The sequence below is a fragment of the Hydra vulgaris genome, chromosome 04 (genome assembly GCF_038396675.1).
Source record: "Hydra vulgaris chromosome 04, alternate assembly HydraT2T_AEP".
NCBI lineage: Eukaryota > Metazoa > Cnidaria > Hydrozoa > Anthoathecata > Hydridae > Hydra > Hydra vulgaris.
In genome coordinates this window covers 37,130,445-37,154,262 of record NC_088923.1, presented here as the reverse complement: position 1 = coordinate 37,154,262, position 23,818 = coordinate 37,130,445, and the positions used below count along the sequence as shown (strand labels likewise).

General features: G+C 26.0%; 1 protein-coding gene across 3 annotated transcripts in view; it reads right to left on the bottom strand.

Annotated features, from left to right (window-relative positions):
• Window positions 1-23,818, bottom strand: part of LOC100205903 (otoferlin) — a 166,983-nt gene that overhangs the window by 81,743 nt on the left and 61,422 nt on the right. For all 3 annotated transcript variants that reach the window (XM_065796220.1, XM_065796219.1, XM_065796221.1), the window contains exons 13-30: window positions 23,670-23,722; window positions 23,509-23,559; window positions 20,669-20,737; window positions 20,535-20,578; window positions 20,126-20,199; window positions 19,908-20,029; window positions 19,595-19,714; window positions 19,277-19,385; window positions 18,948-19,192; window positions 17,283-17,383; window positions 12,848-12,944; window positions 12,457-12,576; window positions 9,133-9,285; window positions 8,935-9,063; window positions 8,165-8,297; window positions 3,974-4,155; window positions 2,587-2,748; window positions 2,381-2,512 (exon numbers count right to left, since the gene is read on the bottom strand). In XM_065796220.1, coding sequence (XP_065652292.1) covers window positions 2,381-2,512; window positions 2,587-2,748; window positions 3,974-4,155; window positions 8,165-8,297; window positions 8,935-9,063; window positions 9,133-9,285; window positions 12,457-12,576; window positions 12,848-12,944; window positions 17,283-17,383; window positions 18,948-19,192; window positions 19,277-19,385; window positions 19,595-19,714; window positions 19,908-20,029; window positions 20,126-20,199; window positions 20,535-20,578; window positions 20,669-20,737; window positions 23,509-23,559; window positions 23,670-23,722 — 2,096 coding nt within the window. The remainder of the gene's footprint in view (window positions 1-2,380; window positions 2,513-2,586; window positions 2,749-3,973; window positions 4,156-8,164; window positions 8,298-8,934; window positions 9,064-9,132; window positions 9,286-12,456; window positions 12,577-12,847; window positions 12,945-17,282; window positions 17,384-18,947; window positions 19,193-19,276; window positions 19,386-19,594; window positions 19,715-19,907; window positions 20,030-20,125; window positions 20,200-20,534; window positions 20,579-20,668; window positions 20,738-23,508; window positions 23,560-23,669; window positions 23,723-23,818) is intronic.

The window sequence follows — 23,818 nt, the reverse complement described above, 5'->3', positions numbered from 1 at the left end:
GTCTGTAGGATGCAATGTCTGACACCTATTTTGACCCCTTATATATATATATATATATATATATATATATATATATATATATATATATATATATATATATATATATATATATATATATATATATATAAACACGTAAATGTATATTTATGCTTATATATCAGGCCTATATAGTTTAATATTAATTTCAAAATCTTTTACTCTTTATGATTGATAAAATAATATGTGAAGTAGAAAAAAAAAAGAAAGTCAATAAAGATAGAGCCAGAAATTTAAATGAAAGTTTATCATGCTGTATATATTAAACAAAAATATAAAGAGAAAAACAATAACGACAAACTCTTAGTTAAAAATTAAAGACTTATCTCCAAATAAAATATAAAAAACATTAAAGAAAATAATAAAAAAAAAAGATAAAATTTCAATTTCCAAAAATTCTGTTGCATTTTTTGGAGCTATGAAGCAGCTATTCACATTTTTCTCTTCCTTGACTTATCCTTGGGATGTTTTGACTTCCATCACTTGTCAGAGTGTCAAGCGCATAATGGAAACACAATGGAGGGCAAAGGAATATGCAGTTTGTATTGTGAAAAAAAATTACTCAAAAATCTTAAAAGTTGTGAAGTTAATTTCTGTTGGTTGCAATACAATTATTTTTGTTTTTGTGCTTGGATTGTGAGAATTGGTCGTTTAGGAAATAAATGATACACAGATCTTACTCCAAACATAAGGATTGAACATACAAGTATGTGATATCAAACTAGAAGCTTTAAAGTGATTTTTAACAGATAATAGAGATAAATTAGTTAATGAAGCAGTCATTTATGAAAAGTAAAGAAACTTGTGATTATCTGGATTATCACAAATTGAATGAATATATAAATGAGCTGAGAAGAAAAACGTTTTTGTCTCTTGACAAAGTGATCCAAAAAACCATTACATAAACAGCTTCATGTTCTTGCTAAAAAATATTCTATTCTTACTTCATCAAATCTTATGAATGATAAATACGAATTTCATTTTCATAGGTCGTGATCATGATAACATTAATAAAAAAGAGTTACTAACTAGTTACTTACTTACATTAATAAAAAAGAGCTACTTGTTGAGAGGAAAAGACTCAAAGCTTTTAGTTCTGTTGCCACATCACAAGGCAAAACAAAAACATGGATGAATGGTGGTTCCACTTAAACTTTTGCAGTTCATCTAAATAAGAGTCTTGAAAACTTCTAATATCGTCATACTGCTTTTTCTTACAACTGCTGTAAGTGTGGCTAGTGAGAGAAGTTTTTCAAAGTTAAAATTGACAAAAAGTTATCTTAGATCTACAATGAGTGTCTGCATTTAAACATCTTGCCATACTATCCATTGAACAGAAACTATGTCATAAAATTGACTTAAAAAGTCTCATTGATGATCTTGTTAAGATCATCAATGAAAACATTTTTAGTATTTGCTGGAATACAACTAGCACAAACACTGGATGCATTCAAGGTATTGCAATTGTCCTTAATAGGCACCTTACTTAAATCAATACTTAACCATGCTTGCAGACATGGTTAAGTATGTTTATGGTGCAACCATCAAAAAAGAAATCTGATAGATGTTGTTCAGAAATTATAGATTTCCTGATTATGCAGGTTTAAGATCCTGAAAACAAACTGGTCCAAAACTGACAAGTAAAAAAACAAAACAAGTGCTGCTCTAATAAATCATTTGAATACGATTAAAGGTCTTGCCATTTTCATAAATCTAATTCTTTCATAAAGAAATATGAGAGACCATAGGTAAAAATACATGGTGGCAAAATTTTTATTATTTTTTCAAACACCATTTATATTAGACATTGCCTGAATAATCGTGAAAACTAGCCATCAATGAAAAATATTATTAAAAAATCTTTCTCTTGAAAAAAAAAATAAACAAATAAAACATGTTGAATAAAATTGAAAATGTGAAAATAATACAATTTATTAACAACCATATAGAAAATATGAAATTTATACAACTGTATTTACATTAATAGTTTTTAAAGTACATTTTTATGTTTATTACAAAAAATGTTAATTTCAATTAAGTTTAATTAGAGGTATAGATAGAGGTATACAGGAATACAATATTTAGGAGCACATGCTCATCAAATGATGTTAAAGAAAATTTATTTCTAGAAAAAATGTAGATAATATTCTAGACTCAAAATTTCAAACCCCTCCATATCCTCTGTTACAACTAAAGCGGTTGAATAATAAATTTTATAAAAAGTATCACCAAATTAACTCTGGATTTGTTATTATTTATAATAAAAAACAATATACAAAACAATAATAAACTACAGTAAACTTTAAAAAACTATTGTAATAAACAAAGCTATGCAATGACAAACCTCAATCCTGTGCTGACACATGACAGGTCTAATATTCTCTGGCACAAGAAAAAAATTTCCGCCATTTACTTCATCTTCAACTTCAATTGGTAGTGAAGGAAGGTTAGCATTTTCTTCCTCATTTTCTGATAACTAATGAGTTAAACGTTAATTCAGCAGTATTCTTCAAATAAAGTTTAACTAAAGTTAATGCAACATTAAAATACCTGAAATAGTTCAAAAGCAGCAAGTAACTCTCCAGCTTCACTATCCCCTCTATAAATCTGAAACCATTCAAGTCTTGGTGGAAAAAACGGTTTATCATACGGATCAGAAATTTGTTTTACTAAAGGTCGACACATTGCCCGACCAATGAATTCAATATCACCCTGATAAAATTAAAAACAATATTATTTTTGTTTTTTTCTAAATCTATATTTTTATCTAATTTTCTATTTCATTCATTTCAGACTAGAGCTGCCAATAACCCGATTTTTATAAAGACATTAAGATTGATAAACTAAAATTTTTATTACAATCTCCTAAAAAAAAAAAATCAGGGCAATTTATTATTTTCTTGATTTATCAAGATTTGTGTTACCTCAACAGTTTTGAATTAGTCAGATTGTTTTTATATATCAACTTTTGCTAACTTACAACAAAAATGTTTTCTGCCCATGTCAAAATAACAAGTTAGCTATTTTTAAGGAAAAGTCACTGACAAGCGGAAAAAGTAAAAAAACATTTTGTTCAAGTTTTTGAAAATAATAACCTTAATATCTCTATGTTAACTCTTTTTAGATTGTTAATCTTGTACTACTTAACCCGAGAGCTCAATAAGTTATATAAAGAATGATTATGCATGCTTTTGCATCATTCATGTTAACCACATCAAACTTATTAAAAAAAATTACTTTCAACTTTATAAAGATCCATTCTAATAATCTAGATAGACCTATAAGCTTGTATAGAACTAGAAAAAAAAAACTTCTAGAAATAATCACAAGCAAAGTATAATCCTCCATTAAATAAAACAACACTTTTTAACCTTTATTGATCAACATTTCCCCAAAAATCACAAGCTAAACAAAGTACTTAACTTAAGATAAAGTTTTTTTGCATAACATCAAATCAATTATCAACTCAATAAACAAAAATATTTGTATTATAAAATATAAGTATTGAAAAAATTCTTTAACATTCTTTATAATCCTTTATAAACATTGCACACTCTAACATCCAGTGAAAAGTCTGTTTGTTTTCTCTATGCTATCTTTTTAACTTAACTAATTCTGACTTTCACTCTTACTTGTTTTGCTCTTCCTAAAATGGGGAATTACCTAATAAAATATGGATACAAAGGAGGAGGGGTTGGCAAAGACAGCGAGTATATAAGCAGCTTGACTTTCTTTCTCTATAACCCCTAAAGCTTGTTTTTTTTTTAAAAAAAACAAACAAACAAAATTTCACTAAAAAATCAATTTCAATAAAAAATCAATTTCATGTCATGTAACATAGGTGTGTCAAATTAACCAAAAGTTTTTTTTGTGCTTAATGTATATTAATACAACTTTTGCCTTTATTAGACTTGAAAAATATTTTAAAAGTATTTACCCCCTCATCATAATCAAATATTTCTGCCATTATGATTGGTGGGTTTTGCACGACAAAATCCATTTCACCATAAATAACAAGATCATTAAAAATTAGAGTTTGATTCCATGTTGGGCTCCTTGTTTCCCATACAACACTTGTGTCAGCAGCTTGATTACTCAAAATCACACGACCAAATGCATCTTAATTAAAAGCAGTAAAAAAACTAATTTAGTTTAATTTTAAAAAATTAACACACTAAAACAAAATTCTTCAACAAAATTAAAAAACTAAATATATACATAGATTACAAAATTGGTTTTTAAATTACATATATGTAATCATTTTTAAACTTTACTCCAATGAAAGCAAGGATACTAGTCTTAAAAAAGCTCTAATAATGGCCTCTGCCAAAAATGTTAGCAAAGCTATAAATCTTCAGATTCTTACAGAGAAAACAAAGCTCAACAATTTAACAGTTTAAAGTTCTACCAGGCAGCAGATCTAAAGGTTAAGATTGGAAAGATGTATGTACTTGAAAAAATTCCTTCATTCAGAACTTCATTTACTATAATTATTATAACTGAGATTAAGAAGTCTATTCTGTAAAAAATCTAACATTGTTGCGCGTCTAAAAAAATATCTTTTGATACACATTTGATTAACATTGGGTTATAAAAATTGGACTCATGTTAATCCATATACATTGGATCAATTTGGTGTTATACACATTTAGTTAACGTTGATCCCTATACATAGGATCAATGTTAGATTTAGATTGGAAAAACAACTAACTTTTGCGATGTTTTTACATACGTTGGACCAATGCAATTTTACTCACTTTTTTTAATCATAACATTATTAGATTTTCATTAATATAAATATGATAAAACTAACATTGGATTAACATTGTATTTGCATCAGAGAAAACAGCCGACATTTGCAATTTATTTATATACATCAGCCCAACATAAGTGTGCTAACTGGGCAAATACCATTATAACACTTTGTGTGTTTTACTTGTATTTTGAACAAATGATATATACATTCTGTGATACATAGCACAAGTAAAATTTTATGACCAATGTCACTGTTTTAATTGGAGCTAAAGTTAGAGCCAAACCCTATTAAAACTTTTTGCATTGTCTCAGATAAGGGCTGCCAAAAAAGTTGTTTACAGTTAGTAAGTAGTTAACACCATCCAAAAAAACTTTATATAGCTGAATTTGACCCTATAATACACAGATTGCAGTTAAAATCTTGAAGAGCAAAAAAAGATTTAAAGAAAATTTGAGCAAAATAATATCAAGGTTTCTAAATATTGCTATCTTATCTAATCAGGTTTTTTTTTTTAGACAAAAAAACTCAATAATCAAATACTTTTATTTGGTCAAGGACTGCCAACATTTGGTATGGCTTAACACAAACTCTCCAATTTGGAGCAAATAAAGTTGAACTGTTTTTTTTATTGCACAAATTGTTGTTGCCCTCTGCTCATTGTTTTCATATGCAACTTGATTTTAAAGATCTTATCTTATTAAAATCAACTTATTAATTAAAATTGTTTGCTACATTTGTGATCCAGAACATATATGTCATATGGCCTGGTCAATAATTGGTTTTATAAAAAATTTCCAACCTTCCTAGAAGTTTATCAGATATGAATCCAATTTAAAGCATACAAATAGTCAACATTCAGAGATCTTTACAGCATAAACAAACTTGCAAAATCTCATTGATTTTGCTTTAAAAAATGTATGAAAGAAATAATGTTTATGAACTAAAAATATTGACGTGTTCAAAATTAAAAATATTGACATTTTCAAACATGTTGAAGAGTTGGTTAAACTAAAAGGTGCATCAATAAAAGGTTTTTTGCACAACTACAAATATTTTTTTAATGAATTATTTCATTAAATTATAAAATTAAACAGTTTTATTTTTTGCAATATATATATATATATATATATATATATATATATATATATATATATATATATATATATATATATATATATATATATATATATATATATATATATATATACATATATATATATATATATATTTATATATATATATATATATATATATATGTATATATATATATACACAGAGAGACAACCCTCAGAGTTAGGTTCGGCAGTTGGCGATGCCAACATAACTGCTGACCTAAAATTGTTTAAGATCAGCAGTTAGGTTACTTGTTTTATGGTAAGACCTTCGTATCAAATTTTTTTTGCCAACCTGATGCCAACCTTTCAAAGATTAAGGTTGGGAAATTATTGCTGACTCAATTTTCCTAATTCCGAGGGTTAATATATATATATATATATATATATATATATATATATATATATATATATATATATATATATATATATATATATATATACATATATATATATATATATATATATATATATATATATATATATATATATATATATATATATATATATATATATATATATATATATATATATATTACTGCTCAATCTGTCATAGAAAAAGTAAGAATCCAACATGCAAAATTTTCTTCACAGTTAGAAATGGATATAAAAAATATACAAAAAGGGTGTATAATTTTTCTTTAATATTAGTCATTGTGAGAATAAGTATAGAAAAAAAATTAAATTAAGTAATGTTGAAGGGTAGCACACATGGATCTATATATATATATATATATGGATCTATATATATATGGATCTATATATATATATATATATATATATATATATATATATATATATATATATATATATATATATATATATATATATATATATATATATGTATATATATATATATATATATATATATATATATATATATATATATATATATATAAATAGATACAACCCTCGGAATTAGGAAAATTGAGGTTGCCAATAATTTAACAACCTCAATCTTTTAGAGGTCAGCATAAGGATGGCAAAAAAAATTTGATACAAAGGTCTTACCATAAAACATCCAAACGAGGTATATATATACATATATGCATATATACATTTATACATATATATATATATATATATATATATATATATATATATATATATATATATATATATATATATATATATAAATCATTTAACATTCCAGATTATTATATATTATAGCATAAATATAATATTGTAATGTAGATTATGCTATATTATATCATAATCTATATCATTATATGACATATTATAGTATTCCATATAATGATCTATGCCATATAATGTTGCACAACATTTCTTTGATCATGATCTTGATATAACACTATATTTTAATGTAAGATGTCAACTATATAAAGTTTTTATTTTTTGTAGTATTACTTCAATCGTTCATATTTTCTGAAGAAAGAAACATTTTTTATTGAAATTTAAAATCTATCATTTTTAATCTTAAGATAAACTTTTTAAATGGTCTAGATTTGACTAGTGTGAGGTCTAGTGATGTATTTTGACATATCATTTGTTTATTATCTAATTTTTACCAGTTAAAACATAAATATATTAGAACCCTTCTAAAAAGATTTAAATAAAGCAAAAGCCATACCTACAATCAATATCTAGATATTGCAAGAAATCATAAGTATTTCACGAGCCATTTTTATCTCAAATTGAGCACCATACTTAGACAAAAATATCATCGAGTGTGCATTAAAACAATCTAATGGTTATTCTTTATTTAATATACTATTTCATAACAAATCAAAACTACCGGGTAAAGAATTAAAACGATCTAATGGTAACTCTTTACTCAACATACTATGCCATAATAAATCAAAACTACTGAGTAGCTACTCGGGAGTATAACAACACAATTGCACATATAGTGTATGTTACATTAATGAAATCATAAAATTCTGTTGCTTCTAAACAACTATATTAGAAAAATATGTGACACAATGTTTGCTATGCTCAAAATCTAGTAAAAATATTTAAATTGTGACTATTGTAAGTTGGTAATGACTATTAGTAACTATTTTTTTGTAAAATTAAATAATTTAATTTATACTACCTTGCAATGACATCATTTTGATTATGTTTTTTAATTGAAATATTAGTTGGTTTTCAATTTTTAATCAAAATATTAAAGACATTAAAAATTAAAATTAAGTTATTTTTTTATTAAAAACAATAAAAAATCAAAAAGCAAAAGAGAATGAAAACCATAAACACTTATAATAAAACCATAAACAAAATTATAACAAACAATAATTACCTGAAAGACCAGAGTCATCACTTCCTATCAATCCTCTTGCTTGATACATGTGAGCACGCAATGAAAACTTTTGAAAAACAGTATAATGAATTTCTAATGGAGGAGGAGCTGTTGTTTTGGTTAAGTTCTTTGGCTTGATAATTAATAAAAAAAGTGGTGGTTAAGTGGGTTTTGGTGATTTAATTAATAATAGTTTTTAATAATTGATTGCTAATAGAGACAAAAAAAGTTTACCTAATGTTGCAATTATATTTAATTATTAAACAACTTTTTAAATAATTAACAATTAAATGTAAACTATGTTTACATTTAAACAAAACAAAAATTCCCAGTCCCAAAAAGTCCCCCCAAAAAAGTGTAGCTTTAAGACACTACTTGTTCTTGATATTTGGTGTCCAGGTTTCAATAATGTTGATAGACTTACAAACCAAATTGAGAAAAATATATGGTATTTAAACCTACTATAGTTAGGTTCTTTTTTGAGTCCTTTGTAGGTTTGAAAATGATTAAACATGCAGTCTTTATTATACTATAATAATTGATTTTCTTCCAATAAATGTTCTTATTTTTTTCTCAATGTTCAGAAATGTTCAGAGAAAAGTAGTGCACTTTTCTCTGAACATTTTTTGAGCTTTTGGACATCAAAGACCAAGAATAAACATTGATTTTGTGACTTTCAAAACTGGATACTTTTTAAAAACAATTTTTAACAATTTATTAAAAAAAAAAACTTAATTATTAACATAATAAACAGTCACAAATGTACATACAATTTCGAAACCTTCAGGAGCATATAATAACATATCTTTTTTTGTTTTTAATATTCCAAGCCACACTAAACAAGTTAATTTACACTTTATTGCCCATCCATTCTCACCAAGACCACTTTTTCCTGGAAGCTTAAATAAGTAGTAAAAATATTACCAAACAGATCTACAACAAAAAAATTTATTAAAAAAATTACTTACAGTTAGCAGATAAGTTTGAACTTTTCCAGCATCAACCCCACTTTCATGTTCAGTGCGCGAGTACATAACTTTATGTGCTGGAATACGTGTATAACATATTCTTTTATTGCCAGACAATAGCCAAATAATAATGTCTGGGAAAACGTCTTGAGGCTGCAAACAATTTAAAATATATTAGAAACTATAAATACTAATTAAGTTTTTATGAGCGGCAGCAGGTAATTTTTGCTGTTAAAAATTTATAATGCTGACTATAACTAACTCTAACTAACTTAAAAAAGGCAACAAATTTAAATTTTTTTTTTAAACTCAAACTAAATTGACATTGAATAATTTGCAATTAATCTGAGTTATCAGAGTTTCTTATGATATGCGTTTATGTATATTTATCATGGCCTTCAAGAAATACAGGCCTTGATAATGTGCCAAAATTTTTATTGACTGGAGGCCAAGCAAAGCGCTAGTAAGTAATGTGGATGCAAACAAGGAGAGCAAAAAACTATAATAATAACAATATATAAGAACTGTCTTAAAAGCAAAAACAAAGTTAATAAACTATAATATACTTCTTATATAATATAATAAAATTTAAATAAAAACTCATTTTCACAACAGTTTTAAAACCTTTTGCCTGGACTCTTTGGAGATTTTTTAGACATGTATTTGCTAAAGTGCGGCAATGTCGGTCATAAATACCAAATTGAAACTTGTTTGATACATATAAGAATTGCTTAATCAAAAATGGTCGACAAGGTTTATCTGATAATTGCTTAGATAAAACCAAACAAAATATGCACCATTGAACAATATTGTCAAAAGGAATAACAAGATCTCCTCTATTCAAGTTATCAATGTAGGCATCACATTTTTTATAATAAAATTGTGTATCAGTATAATCATAGCCATTTTTTCTTTGAACATAACCAGCAATATATATAATTGAAAGTAATGGTTCTGCTTGAACTTTATCCTTGAGTTCTGGTAAGTTATCAAAAATTTTGCACTCCTGCTCATTCAAACTTTGAAAACAGTTTTTACAGGAATGGCCATTGGTACAATCATAAAAACTATCCATTTCTAACTGTAAAAAAGTTTTGCATGTTGGATTCTTACTTTTTCTATGACAGATTGAGCAGTAATAAAATAGGTTCCATCAGAACCCTGGTGAAGCTTGTTAAAAGTTTTCTCTAATGGATCAGTTGTGAACCACCCCATGATAGCATAATCATTTCCACAATCCAAAAGATATCTTGCGATGTTGACTAACCCCCTACACAGATGAGAAATACATTCAGAGGTTTCTTTTGTATGCTGCCTAATAGGTTTTGTGCCTGATTTTTTCATTTTTTCAACCATATCTGCACATCTAATAAGAATAGCAGGCTTTTGTCTGTGTGTGATCTTATAACTGCACTGTACTCATCTTTATAATGAATATCTGCTCTAACACCTTTCACATTACAAATTTTCCAAAACTTCACAAATATAGAAATAAACTTGATGGTGCCAATAACTTCATCTTTTTATAATGTATAGATGATTTTTAAGCGCAGCAACCGTTTCATCACAGAAAACTTGTTTACTTTCTGTTGCTCAATTGGTTTTGAAGAGATAGAAATTTCATTCAATTTGCAAAGTTTTAAAAGATTAGCAGATTCCAACTCACAAAGATTTAATAAATCACTCCATTTTGCTACATGTTTGTCACCTTCAAACTCAAAAACTAATTCTCCGCTTTTTTCAGTTAACCAATTATTATGAACAGACTTCATGACATGAACATAATCAAACAACAAAAATGTGTTTTCATTATCTCCGCACCAAGGTTTTTCTTCAATTTTATTCATCATTTTAAAAAACTTTTGATTTACTCTATTTCCATCAGTAATAATTGACAACAGTTTTGCATTGGGTTGATTGTTAATTGTTTCAATAATTGGTTTGCATTGTTTAAAAAGAAAATCAGAATCTAAGTGACTAGTTAGAATCATTTTTACTAAAAACTCTAGTCTACCAAATAAACATTTTACCATTATAGCCAACATGGTTTTGGCAAGAACACCGGGTTGATCAGCAGAATTTCCAAATAATACACCTCCATGAAAAGTTAATGCGGATTTAATAAAAACTTCATCAACCAGCAATATACATTTTATGTTGTGTATTTTCAATACTCATCATAACATTTTTCAAAAATTCCAGACTTGTTAGATAGATAATTACCCAGACAATTACCCAGTATTAGAATTTTGACAAGAATCACTTCAAAAGTTGGATCTTGTGATCCAACTTTTGAAGTGATTCTTGTCAAAATTCTAATACTGGGTAATTTATAATCATTGGAAATTTGGCTGTACAGAGACCTGGATATAGCAAAATATTCAAATGCTTGCGTAATTATATTAACTAAAAACTTTGGAATACCACATCCAAATTCTTTTGACTGAATGTAAACAACATCATTATTACCATTTATGTTGTATACAATAAGATCATTACTACGCAAGAGTCTCTCTTTTATGCAATCAAATTGAAAAAAATCATGTTCTCTAAAGCTATCTAGTTCATCTGATGTTGTATTTCTTAAACTGGACGATGACAATTTAGTTGTTCTGGGTTTAGAAAAAGGAAAACTAAGACAGCTAGCTGGTATGTTAGAAAAGAAAGTTAGTGGTTCTGTAGGATGTTCTTTTCCACAATAAAATATAAAAAATTTGCAATCTATATTGCAAAATATAAAAGATTTCCAATCTATAGGCCAATGAAGTTGGCACACCACAATGTACTTATTTACAAGCAGATTTTTTCTTGGGATAGCTTTTATCCACTTTTCTTTTTCAAAATTCATCACAAGGAGATTGATAAGCGGACACCTTTTTAGTTGATGACGCATGACCACTATTACAGCATGAAACAGAACATTTTCAAGGCATAATTGATAACGTTTTGTTAGATAAATATGTTGCACTTTACAAAAAGATTAACCTTAAACTGCCATTTTTTTGTTGCAGAATAAATAACGCTACACAGTTGCTTAAAATTTGTGTTTAGACCAATTGCTGTTGATTATAACCATCGCAAAACAAAAATATTTCATTCCATGTAAATCTATCCATATAGAATCGGCCTCCAGTCAAAAGATAATTTGTTGCGATGTCAAGGCCTGTATTTCTAGAAGGCCATGATACTTATAAGAGTTATATTGATTCTTAGTTTGTGATAAAGTTTAAATTCAAGGAGAAAAACTATAACAATTTCTTTTACCAACTTTTGAATTAACCACTATACAAATAAAAAAAATGAAGATAAGAAAAAAAAATTCACTTCTTTCATAAGTTTTTTGTATCGATCAATGAATGACAGCACATATCTGTAATTTGAATTGATGCGACGATTGTCTTTTAAATTATCCAAAATTTGTTTACATTCATCAATAACTTGTTTCTAAAGATAGAAAAAAACAACATTTTATCAAACACTCATTTATTTTCATTATTAAAAATGTTTCATGCAGAGTATAAAAATAAAAGTGTAAAAAGACAGGCACCCCCTCCCCTTCCCCCCCCCCCTCCCTCTCCCTCCATAAACATCCATGTATCATGTTTAATTCAGATTCAAATTTATGTCTCCAATTTACTGATAATACTAAAATATTTGCATTTCTACCTCAAGTAAAATATATTACATCAATAAAATAACTAGAAGTAGTATATACTGTTTCAGAAATGCATAGATTCAATCTTTCCTTATCTAGTTTCATTTTTCCAAGTTTTGCACCAGTTATCTTTCCACCAAGTTGTGTTAATAGCTTGCTATAAATAAAAAATAAATAAAAAAACATCAAAATTTGGCATACAAAACCATTGTGCAAAGAAATAAATTGAAGTGTAGTAAATTACTCTATTTCAATCTATCAAGTCTAAAAAAAAGAAAACTTTTTAAGTAAAGCTTAAAAAATTAAATATTAATTATTAAATATTAAATTGTTAAAATTAAATTTAAAAATTAAATATTATTTAGTTAAAATTAAACTAAAAAATTAAATATTAATTAGTAAATATTAATTAGTTAAAATTAAATTAAATAATTAAATATTAATTAGTAAATATTAAATTTAAAAATTAAATATTAATTAGTTAAAATTAAATTTAAAAAATTAAATATTAATTAGTAAATATTAATAAGTTAAAATTAAATATTAACAAGTTATATATTAAAAAAAAAAATCAAATATTAATTAGTAAATAATAAATTTAAAGATTAAATATTAACAAGTTAAAATCAAATTAAAAAATTAAATATTAATTAGTTAAAATCAAATTAAAAAATTAAATATTAATTAGCAAACATTAACTAAATTACTAGTTTCTAATTATCTAAAATTTTAAAAAAAAAATATCTGATATCAAACACAAAAAATTTAAAATATACAGATATATCAGGAACTCAGATAACATATATGAAATTAAAGATATAAGATTGCATTCAATATTCATATTTTACAACTCTTATTATTAAATTATTATGTTATTAAATTTAAGTATTTTAATTATATACATTAATAATTATATTATTTAAATTTATTTTACAATAACGATTAATTAAAAAAAAAATTGGATTGAGAGTTTCGAAATTCAGATTCAAATTTATGTGTCTTAAATTTCCTGATAATACTAAATGATATAATAAGTTAATTGTGTTTGTATTTGTTAAAATCTTAAATCTTTTTAAAACAATGTAGTAAATATGTTGCTCAGCTTTTCAACATGTGTAATTGAAGAAATTGTTGCAGTCAGCTGTTGCTGCAGCATTAAGACTTTCAAAAACATTTTAATTTTTAATTTCTTTTACTACTTTCTTCATGTCATTGTGCTCAATACTGATATTTTCACAATCAGAAACACAAACCCTTTCAAAGATTTCTAGTGCCAAAGCAAGAGCAACTGCTTTTAATTTATAACCAAAATATTTAGTGAAATACTGCATGTTTATGAGAGGAATAAAAATTTTATCTTGCTGTTCATTCCTATTTTGTCTAATAAATTTCTACTTAAGGGAAAGTTTTTTTAATTGGAATAGTGTCTCAATTTTTTTTTAACTGATTCACTCCCAACAAAGCTGAAAATAACCACTATTATATTGGGAGTTACTAGAAAACAAAGAATAGAGTTAAAAAGCAAAGAAACGTTTAACTTAAGACTTAAAAAGTTAAAGGTTGTATGAGTCAGGAAAGCATAAATAGTAGAGAATTCCAAAGCATTAAAGGTTGAGGAAAAAAAACTAGATGAATAAAAGTTTTTAGAGCATGAATGGACAGATACATTAAAATAATATGACTTTGCTGAGTGACAAGTCAAACGAGAATGAGTTTTGGTAGATGGAACTAGAGATGATAGCTCATTTAAGAAGTGACCATAATAGTATTTGCAGAAAAGAAAAAGAGATGCAACCTTTTGATGATGAAGAGACAAATAAGATATTTGTAGCATTAGAGAACAAAATCAGGAGTAATCAAGATAATGGCAAGCATGATAGAGAAATTTTGCAGATGCTAACTTTGTAATTGATTGTATATATCATTTCCATAATAGGTCAGCAGTAAATGATAATCCAAGATAGCATAAAGAGGAGGACTTAGTAAGAAGCTTGTCATTCATTAATATCAGAATGTTGACAACATAGCAATAGCTGTTTGCAGGAGTTTTGTTGGAGTTAAAATTCACAAGGCACTGCAATCCCCAAGCTGTTATAGAAGTGAGATCAGATTCAAGATCAGCTGCATGTTTTAACAGGTTTGAAAAAAGATCTTTTTTTTTTTTCTAGACAGGAGTTTAAAATAAAGTCATCAGCAAATAAAGCCACTTCAAATGTAAGGCTGTCAGAAAAATTATCAAAGATATGAAACAATACAAAGTCAATGATGTTGTATTGTTTCTGACTTTAATACTGCGGTTAAAAAAAAATGATTTGATTAGCTCAAAATTTTTCCCAGATATAGTATATAAAGCAAATTTATGGAGAAACCAGCCAAACTTTATTGAAAAGCTTTTGATATGCCAAAAGCAATAACCCTTGCCTCGCTGATAGCCCTTAACTCACCTGATGTATGATAGAATTTTTCAGTTACAGTAGTCAGCAAGTAAGCTATAGAGTCTAAAGAAGTAGCACGAGAGAAAAAATTTATAGAGATCATTGCATGGTCGGAACCACCTAAAGGAGAACAAGCAGAAATTGAACGCCAGCTAGAGTGAGAGACATGTCACAAATCAAGTGAAGATTAGTAATTAGGGTTGTATGGAAAATGAGTAACAAAGTTAACTATCTTAGTATGAGATTGAGAAATAAAGAAGTTATGAGCTTTAGAGCCAGCTGGGTTAGTGGTGTAAGAGCCCAACCAATAGCCCAGGTGAATAAAAAAAAACAATTGCTTTTACTCAGTAATTGATCAGCTTTATGTGAATAAAAACTTTAGCAATTTTGCTCAAGTTTTTATTCATGTAAAGCTGAGCAATTACTGAGTAAATTGCTTAACTTTTTGTGAATAAAAATTTGAGCAAAACTGCTGAAGTTTTTATTCACGTAAAACTGACCAATTACTGAGTAAAAGCAATTGCTTTTTTTTATTCACTCGGCCGATTCAGTGTGATGAACATGAAAGTCACTAGCAATAACAATATTGGCAGGGGGATAAAGCAAAGGGGCTTGGTCAATTTGGATCAGAAATTATCAGATAAAGACAAAAAATAAAGAATTAAAAAAAGGGTGATTGAGTGATTAAGTGCTAAGCAGAAGCATATAAATGGTCTCAGGATTCAAATGCGATTTTTCAACAAATAGGTGGATCAATAAAAGCCATTAATACTGAGATCCAAAGGAGAAACAGTCAAATTCAATCAAGTCTCACAAAAAGCAAGCAGGTCTGATTAATTTTGCAAGAGGTGAGACTGATATTTGTGAAAGATATATTGAAATAGTTAAATGGTAGTGATGGTTTTTTATGTCTAATATTTTTGGTTACTTTGGTTATAGTTTAAGTTAAAAAGAAAAAGTTAAAGATTCACTCGATAGAGCATGCAATAAGCTATGCAGATGCCTCAGTCCTGGTAATTAACCTTAAATTGTAACTAAGGGTTCCTTACGTGGCTTCGACAATACACACCAAAAACAGGTACACCATCCGTGGCACTGTTAATACTCTGATATTTTACAGCTATTGATGGAATCAGCCACTCTGAAAGCTACCAAAGAGTTTGGGACACTTTAGGAAATAACAAAAAGAGTTGCATAGCCACTATCAAGGAGGCAAAAGCAAAAATCTATGAGTAGAGTCAAGAAACTCATTAAAACCAGCCAGCTTCAGAACCACTAAACTGAGTTTTCATCATTCTAGGTACGAAACAGTGTAACACAAATTTAAATTTACTTTTGTTGATGTTACTGTATTTTTTAAAAAAGAGATATGTTGCAATTAAAAAATCAATGTCTTGCAATTTAGAAAACTAGTTGCTTTGGTTGGGAAAAAATTTGTCTTGTAAAAACAGAGTTTATTACAAACAGTCCAATCAACTGTCAATCAAATGTCAAATTATGTTTAAAAGTATAATAGGGTTGACTATTTGTGTTAATCAATTCATAAATGTTTCATTCTTGAGCAATCTTATGTTATCTTTGGTTAACTTTTTCTTTAGGTGTTACAATTTTGACAACTTTCGACTATATTAATGTGTAACTGATCTAAGAACTAAGGTATAAACCTTCCACAAGGTTGTTGAATTTTTACTTAATTCACTTATTACAGATTCTAATGGTGATAGGACATCTAATAGTTGTTTTTAAATTGGTATATTTAGTTGATGATTTTCTATACAAAATTGCAAAATGTTTTTTTGATGCTCAGACTTTTTACTCAACATTGGATAAACTAACCAGATGTAAACGTCTACATTCACACACAAAAATCTATTTATGCATGCATTACTTGAACAATTTAAAATCATCCAAATTTCAACTGATCACAGTGAAAATAAAAAATAAACAAATTTTTACTGAATAAAATGTTGAAAACTTTTCATCAAAATCAAAAAACCACAAAATTTAAATGCCTAAATGTAAACTAAAAATAAATATATTTAATGAGAATTAAAACTTACTTGCAGTTTTCTACCAACTTATTTACTGCATCTTTAAGGTATTCCCAGGTATCATCTGCATCAATTGCAAGTCTTTCACCTGTATCTTCTAATGAATCTTCCTACAATTACATATAAAAGTTGAATTTAAAAAAAAAAAATTTGCTAAATTAAATGTCCTTTTCTACTTAGATACAAACCAAAACCATTAATCATTGTATGTACTGGCACCCTAGCACCTTAGCAGCAAAATAAACTAACAACTATTTCAATATGACATCATTAGCAGTGTTATTAAGAGTTAATCTATATAAAGCTTATTAATAGATATTTATGTGCAATTTTTCAGGGTATAGTAGAGGGTCTATATTAGAGTGAATGCCTAGAAACAAAGGTATAAAGATCTTTTATTCACAAAAGATCAGATGAATAAAAGAATTTAGTTTATTAATTGCAACATAGATAAGAAACTAAAAGCAAGCAAAGGAGAAAATAGAAATACTCAAGGCATAAAGAATACTAGAGGAGTATGGTGACAGCTGGTATTTGTGAAGCTATAATATAAAATAAAGAAGATCTTGGTCTAAAGTCAATATTTGTTGGTCAGGTGATTATGATCTAAAAATGAACCCAATTGCATGAGAGGAAAGTGTGTGAAATCTGTGAAATTTATTTGCTTTAATTTATTTTGCTCTTTTTAAAAAAAAAAATTTTAATATTTTATGTTTTATGTGGATTTTTAAAGTATAAATTTTTAAGAGGAAAGTTATGTGTAAAATCTGTGCGTAAAAAATGTGAAATTTTTTTGCTTTTGTTACAGTACAAAGTATTTTATATTTAAGGATTCTTAAGATATAAGTTCAATACAGTTGATTTTGATGAATTTTAAATATCTAAAATGAATGAAAAAAAAAACACACATAAAACTGCCATTATTGATCATAAAGTTATTGGCAGAAATGGCCTCATGACTGTGACAACACCTTAAAGTGTGAGGAAAAGTTACAGATGTAAAACAATGTTTATTATTTATGTGCTGAAATACGTAAGATTAGAAATAAAAAGTTTAAAATTGAATAGTCAGAAAAATATGGCTTATTATATATTGTTTTGTCAGTTTGTACTGACAAAACAAGCCATGGCAACCAACTCATTGCTTCCTAAGAGACCTCTGCATAGGATAAAATTCAGACATCTACTCTTAAATAAACTGGATACAATTATGACAGGACTAAATGTATCTTTGAACTGTTGAGCACAATAAGAATAGATGAGTCCAAACATTTCTTTGTCAAAGATTTAAAAGATCCAAAGGTAGCGAATCTTAAATATTATCTATTTTTTGGGACAGGTTAGCGCACACAGATGAAACAAAAACAAGACAAGCGTAGACTATTTTAGTACCAATGTATATCTAGGTGTAGCATTTGTAAAAATATATATAACTTGCTGGAATATAATATTTGTATTTGATAAGTTATATATATATATATATATATATATATATATATATATATATATATATATATATATATATATATATATATATATATATATATATATATATATATATATATATATATATATATATATATATATACATATATATTTCCTTAAAAAACATTGATATAAAGTGTAATAAAAATTTTTAAATATATTAAAATACCAAAAACTAAAAAAATTTACCATTTCAAGAACAAATCTATGTAAAATATTTTGAAGATAGAGACGCTTTCGATGGTCTTCCCATGGGAATCTCAGATGCATGCATGGCTTGTTTTCATGATAGGGCATGTTATAATACTCACGATCCAAAGTTTCTGCTGTCATCGGATCGGTTAGCGGTTTTGTAAACTTATCATCATCATCTTCACCATCATCATCCTCTTTAGATGATAGCATCTTTCCATCAAATGTATTCCCATAATTACCTGTAAAAAAAACATTGCATATGATTAACAATAAAAGAATTAGTTCCCCTTTTTTGCTACGAGAAAAAAAAAATTAACTCATACCTATATTCATTTCAAATTGTATTGGGTTGCTTGCAGTCTTCCTGTCAATCATACTTGCTTCATGAATGCAACAGAACAGTTGAAACTTTTCTTCTTTTCCACCAACAACCTTGAATATTTTATAAAATTTTATAAAAGATTAATTAATTTAGATTTATTAAATAACAATTGAGATTTAGATGTCAGCCAAAAACTTGAAATTTACGCTTACTAATTTATTCAATTATTATAATTTTAATTTATAACTGTTATTTTTATTCAAAATTTATATAATTAAAAAATCAATAAAATTTGAAAATAAATAATATTTTTGTTTACATCAGACACAGGAACAGCTCCCCTAACATTTACATTGCTAATTTCTTCATCCATTGCTGATTCTCCTTCCTCCATTTGAATTGAAAGTAAAATTCGACCGCGATAACCAATACCTTCTCCCTAAATTTTTGAATAATTCCTTTTTATCCTTATAAAATAATTATTTTATAAAATATATCAATAAAATAATTATAAAATATATCAATAAAATAATTATGTTGTAAAATATATTAATAAAAGATAGTTTAACAAAAAATAGTAAAACATTTCTTTTTGTACTAAAAAATATTAAAAACTAAAAATTAAATCTTACTAAACCCTCATTAAGAAAATCATTTTGATTAATAAACCAATAATCACGAGTCGATCCATAAAGATTTACCCATGATGGTCCAAATGTTGGCATAAAACCAGTGTTAATATTGAATTTATGCACTGGAAAAATGATTTAGAAATGATTAAGAAACATTTACACTGTGCATATTGTCAAACTGTATTGTAAAAAAATTATAAATAAAATCAATTAGTCACCATTGCATCCATCATTTGAAATTTCAGACAAATCAATCCATAGTGTCCCTATAGTCTCTTCTTTTGTTAAATCTCTATAATAAAATACAGAACTTAAATCCTCTTTAAATAAATTTAAAAAAGTAAGAAACTTAATTTTAAAATAGCCATTATTGTAAATTTATAAAAAATATAAAGAAAACATTTTAAGTATCCCGAATTTGAAATAATTTTTTAAAAATATAAATCTTATTTCATTAATTTCATAATCATAATTTTTTTTTACTGACTTTTTTATTATTTTAAATTTGTTTTAATTGAATTTAATAATTTTTTTAACAATCAAAAAAGAAAAGAAAAAATATTTGAAAAGATTTCATTTCATAGTTTATTTATAAACTGTTTTTAAAAAATTAGTATATAAAATTACTGGTCTTTAAGCTGAATTTTTATTCTGCGACATAGCGATGGAAACTAAATTGTAAAACAAAAGCAAAAAATTTTAATAAAATTAAACAAATAAACTTGAAAATAAGCTAAAAGAATAAATGAAAAAAATCTAACCAAGTCACAGAAAACAATTTCTTCATTCCATTCTGGCTCATAACAATTTTTTTTAACAGAAGTTCTTGCCTAAATATAACATGTATATAATAAACTTGTATATAATAAATAGCATTAAATGTATAAACTACAGTTCCAGATATAATCAAAAATATATAAATCATAAACAAAATAAAACATAACTACTAATACCTCACTACTATAATTACTAATACCTCACTATAGTGACCACTGTTTAGCATTGCATTATAGTGCTCAATCCTACACTATAATAATGGCTGCATGAGTGGTTGCTACACTACAGCAAACACTATAGTTACTTTTTCATATTTAGAGTCATAATACTCACACATTATTAGTTGACACTATTCTATAATGGCCCATGATGCTCCTAAGTAACATAGTACCAACTTAAAGCAGCAACTATTGCTGCTTTAAGATGGGGCTTTGGTCTTGGCATTAATCTTGTAGGAAGAGAACTTGTATTTGTTTTAGAATAGTTAAATATAATTTATTTTGTATAATAATTTATGAACTTTTTTTAATGCACCTGATAGCATGTTAATGCTTTTTAAAATCCACTTGTACCTGGTAACACACTACATATGCTTAAAACATCAAAAAGCCAGAAAATACATATCCCGTAAAATACCCATTAAAACCACTTTAATCTTACATAATTAAAAAAAATGAATAAAAAACTGAAGAAAGGCTACTAAGCCAAACAATGGTCATTGGTACCTTGGCAACTGTATAACACTTACCTTTGACAGTCAACTATAAATTTTTTTTAAACTTTCAAAAATAAAACCGTAAAGTGAAATTACGTAAACTTGTCATTTGATTTTGTTTTTCTTTTTATTTCAAAATTGGGGCAGATAAGGCTTCTTTACATGGTAAAGGCAACTAAGAAATAAAAAATTCTGAAATTTATTTGTTGGTAAAGGTAGAATTCCAGTAAGCAAAACAACATTTAAAAGATGTTTTTTGAAAAGTCTAAAAAACACATTTAAAGATATCTAGATCATAAGGCTTAAGATCAAAATACATCTTTAAAAAAATGTCTTTAAGACATCAAATAAATTTTCTAAACGTCTTTGTAAAAATGTTTTTGAGTAAAGACATAATGCTTGTGAAAATATGTGGTATAAAAAATAGATCAAAATCACTTTTCACAATTGAAAATGTAATATAAATGTCAAAACATATTTAAAAACATAAAATTCACATATATAATCAAAAAAGTAATAGAGAAAAAAAAACAATTGAAGACTTTGGTGCAAAAATGTTCCACTTAAGATTGATTTTTAGATTTGAACTAAATATTACTAATTATAAGATGCTCTAACAGTTGATATAAAAATAACTTAGATTAGAGTACTCCTTATGCCATTAAACTAAGGATTTGACTAAATGATACTTATTCCCTAAGTTCAAAGTTTATCTGTTTTTGCATTCTCATGAACAATTTGTAAAAATGGAGTTATATCGTTTTTGCACTGAGGTCTTTCATTGCACAATACCAATATAAGCATTATAGATATTGATAAATTTATTCAACTTTAAGGTATAAAAATAATTGACATTTTATAAACTATTGTTTTGCTATTGGGTTTATAAAAACTCAATGAATTATTCATTTATTCCATACAAAAGTTATTTTTAAATTAGAAAAAAATGGCCCAATGAAATACAATGTAGAATTTAATATTATTCATTAATATCATGGAAATGTGAAAATTTTTGACAATTTGTTTTTAAAATGTTTATTCTTTAAAATATTGTTCCTGTTTTAACATTAAAAGAATGTTAAAATAGTCATAATGCAAAAATAAAAGTAAACAACTTTGTAAGTTTAAAACAAAGACTTTAAGGATTCTAATCTTAAAAAAAACTTTCAGCATTTTATTTTTAGATATACTCAATATTTTTGAGTTTATTCAAAGTTAAACTCAAATAATTAAAAAATATATAATTACACTTCAGAACAACATGCTGCAATATTATCAACTATTGCAGCACAGCATGAATTTCTTCCTTTATCACCAGCAATTTAACAATTGGTGGTTTAATTCAAAAAGGCAGGGACGCCCAATATTTTTTTACAGGAACACAGTGGGCAAGGTTAGAAAACAGAAAGTATAATAGAAAAATAAATTTTGGTAAACAACAAACAAATCAAAATATACTTTCAGATAGACAGTTTTTTTAAAATAATAAAAAACAGAATATCTCAAAAAATAAAGTCCTTAAGTCAGCACAAAAGGAAGCCTTTAGTTTAGCCAATATATAAAAGAGCTCTTAAAAATAAACAAAAAAGAAAAAGATTCAAAAAATGTTTCAGAACTTCTTCTGAGATTGGATCCAAACTAATGTCAAAATCATCTGCTTTTAATATATGTTTGGTGTCTGATTCAGTATAAAAATAAATTTGTATTTATATTTTTCTTATTATAACTTTTTAAACTTTTTTGAAAAGTAACTATTAATAAAAAATATATAAGCTTTATATATATATATATATATATATATATATATATATATATATATATATATATATATATATATATATATATATATATATATATATATATATATATATATATATACACACACACATTTAAAATAATTCTGTTAAGATAAAATAATGTTATTTCTGCTACATATGATAAAAATAATTATGATTTTAATAAAAATAATCATAAAAAAAACAATAACATAATAATAATAATAATAGCAACAACAAAATTTTATGTAAGTTAGATTTATTATTTATTATTTATCTGCAAAAATTTTGTGCATTTTCAAAAATAATAATGCATAAAAACTTTCTAACATACCTCAAGACCTGCAAATGATACCTTAACAAAAGGATCAGCCAAATCACGAATCTTATCATTAAAAAAATAATAATAATGAAAAGATTTACAAAAAAAATACATTTAAAAAAATATAAAAAACAAATTATCTGAAAATTAAAATAAATAAAGTTTTTACATACCCTAGTTTCTCCAGTAAATTGCTTCTTAATATTTGCTAAAATCCCAGAGTTCACTAAAACAATTCAATAAAAAATTGATGATCTAAATTTAATTAAAAAAAATAATTGATGATTTATTTCTCTGCATGGTCTCTCTATTTAAGTCAGTC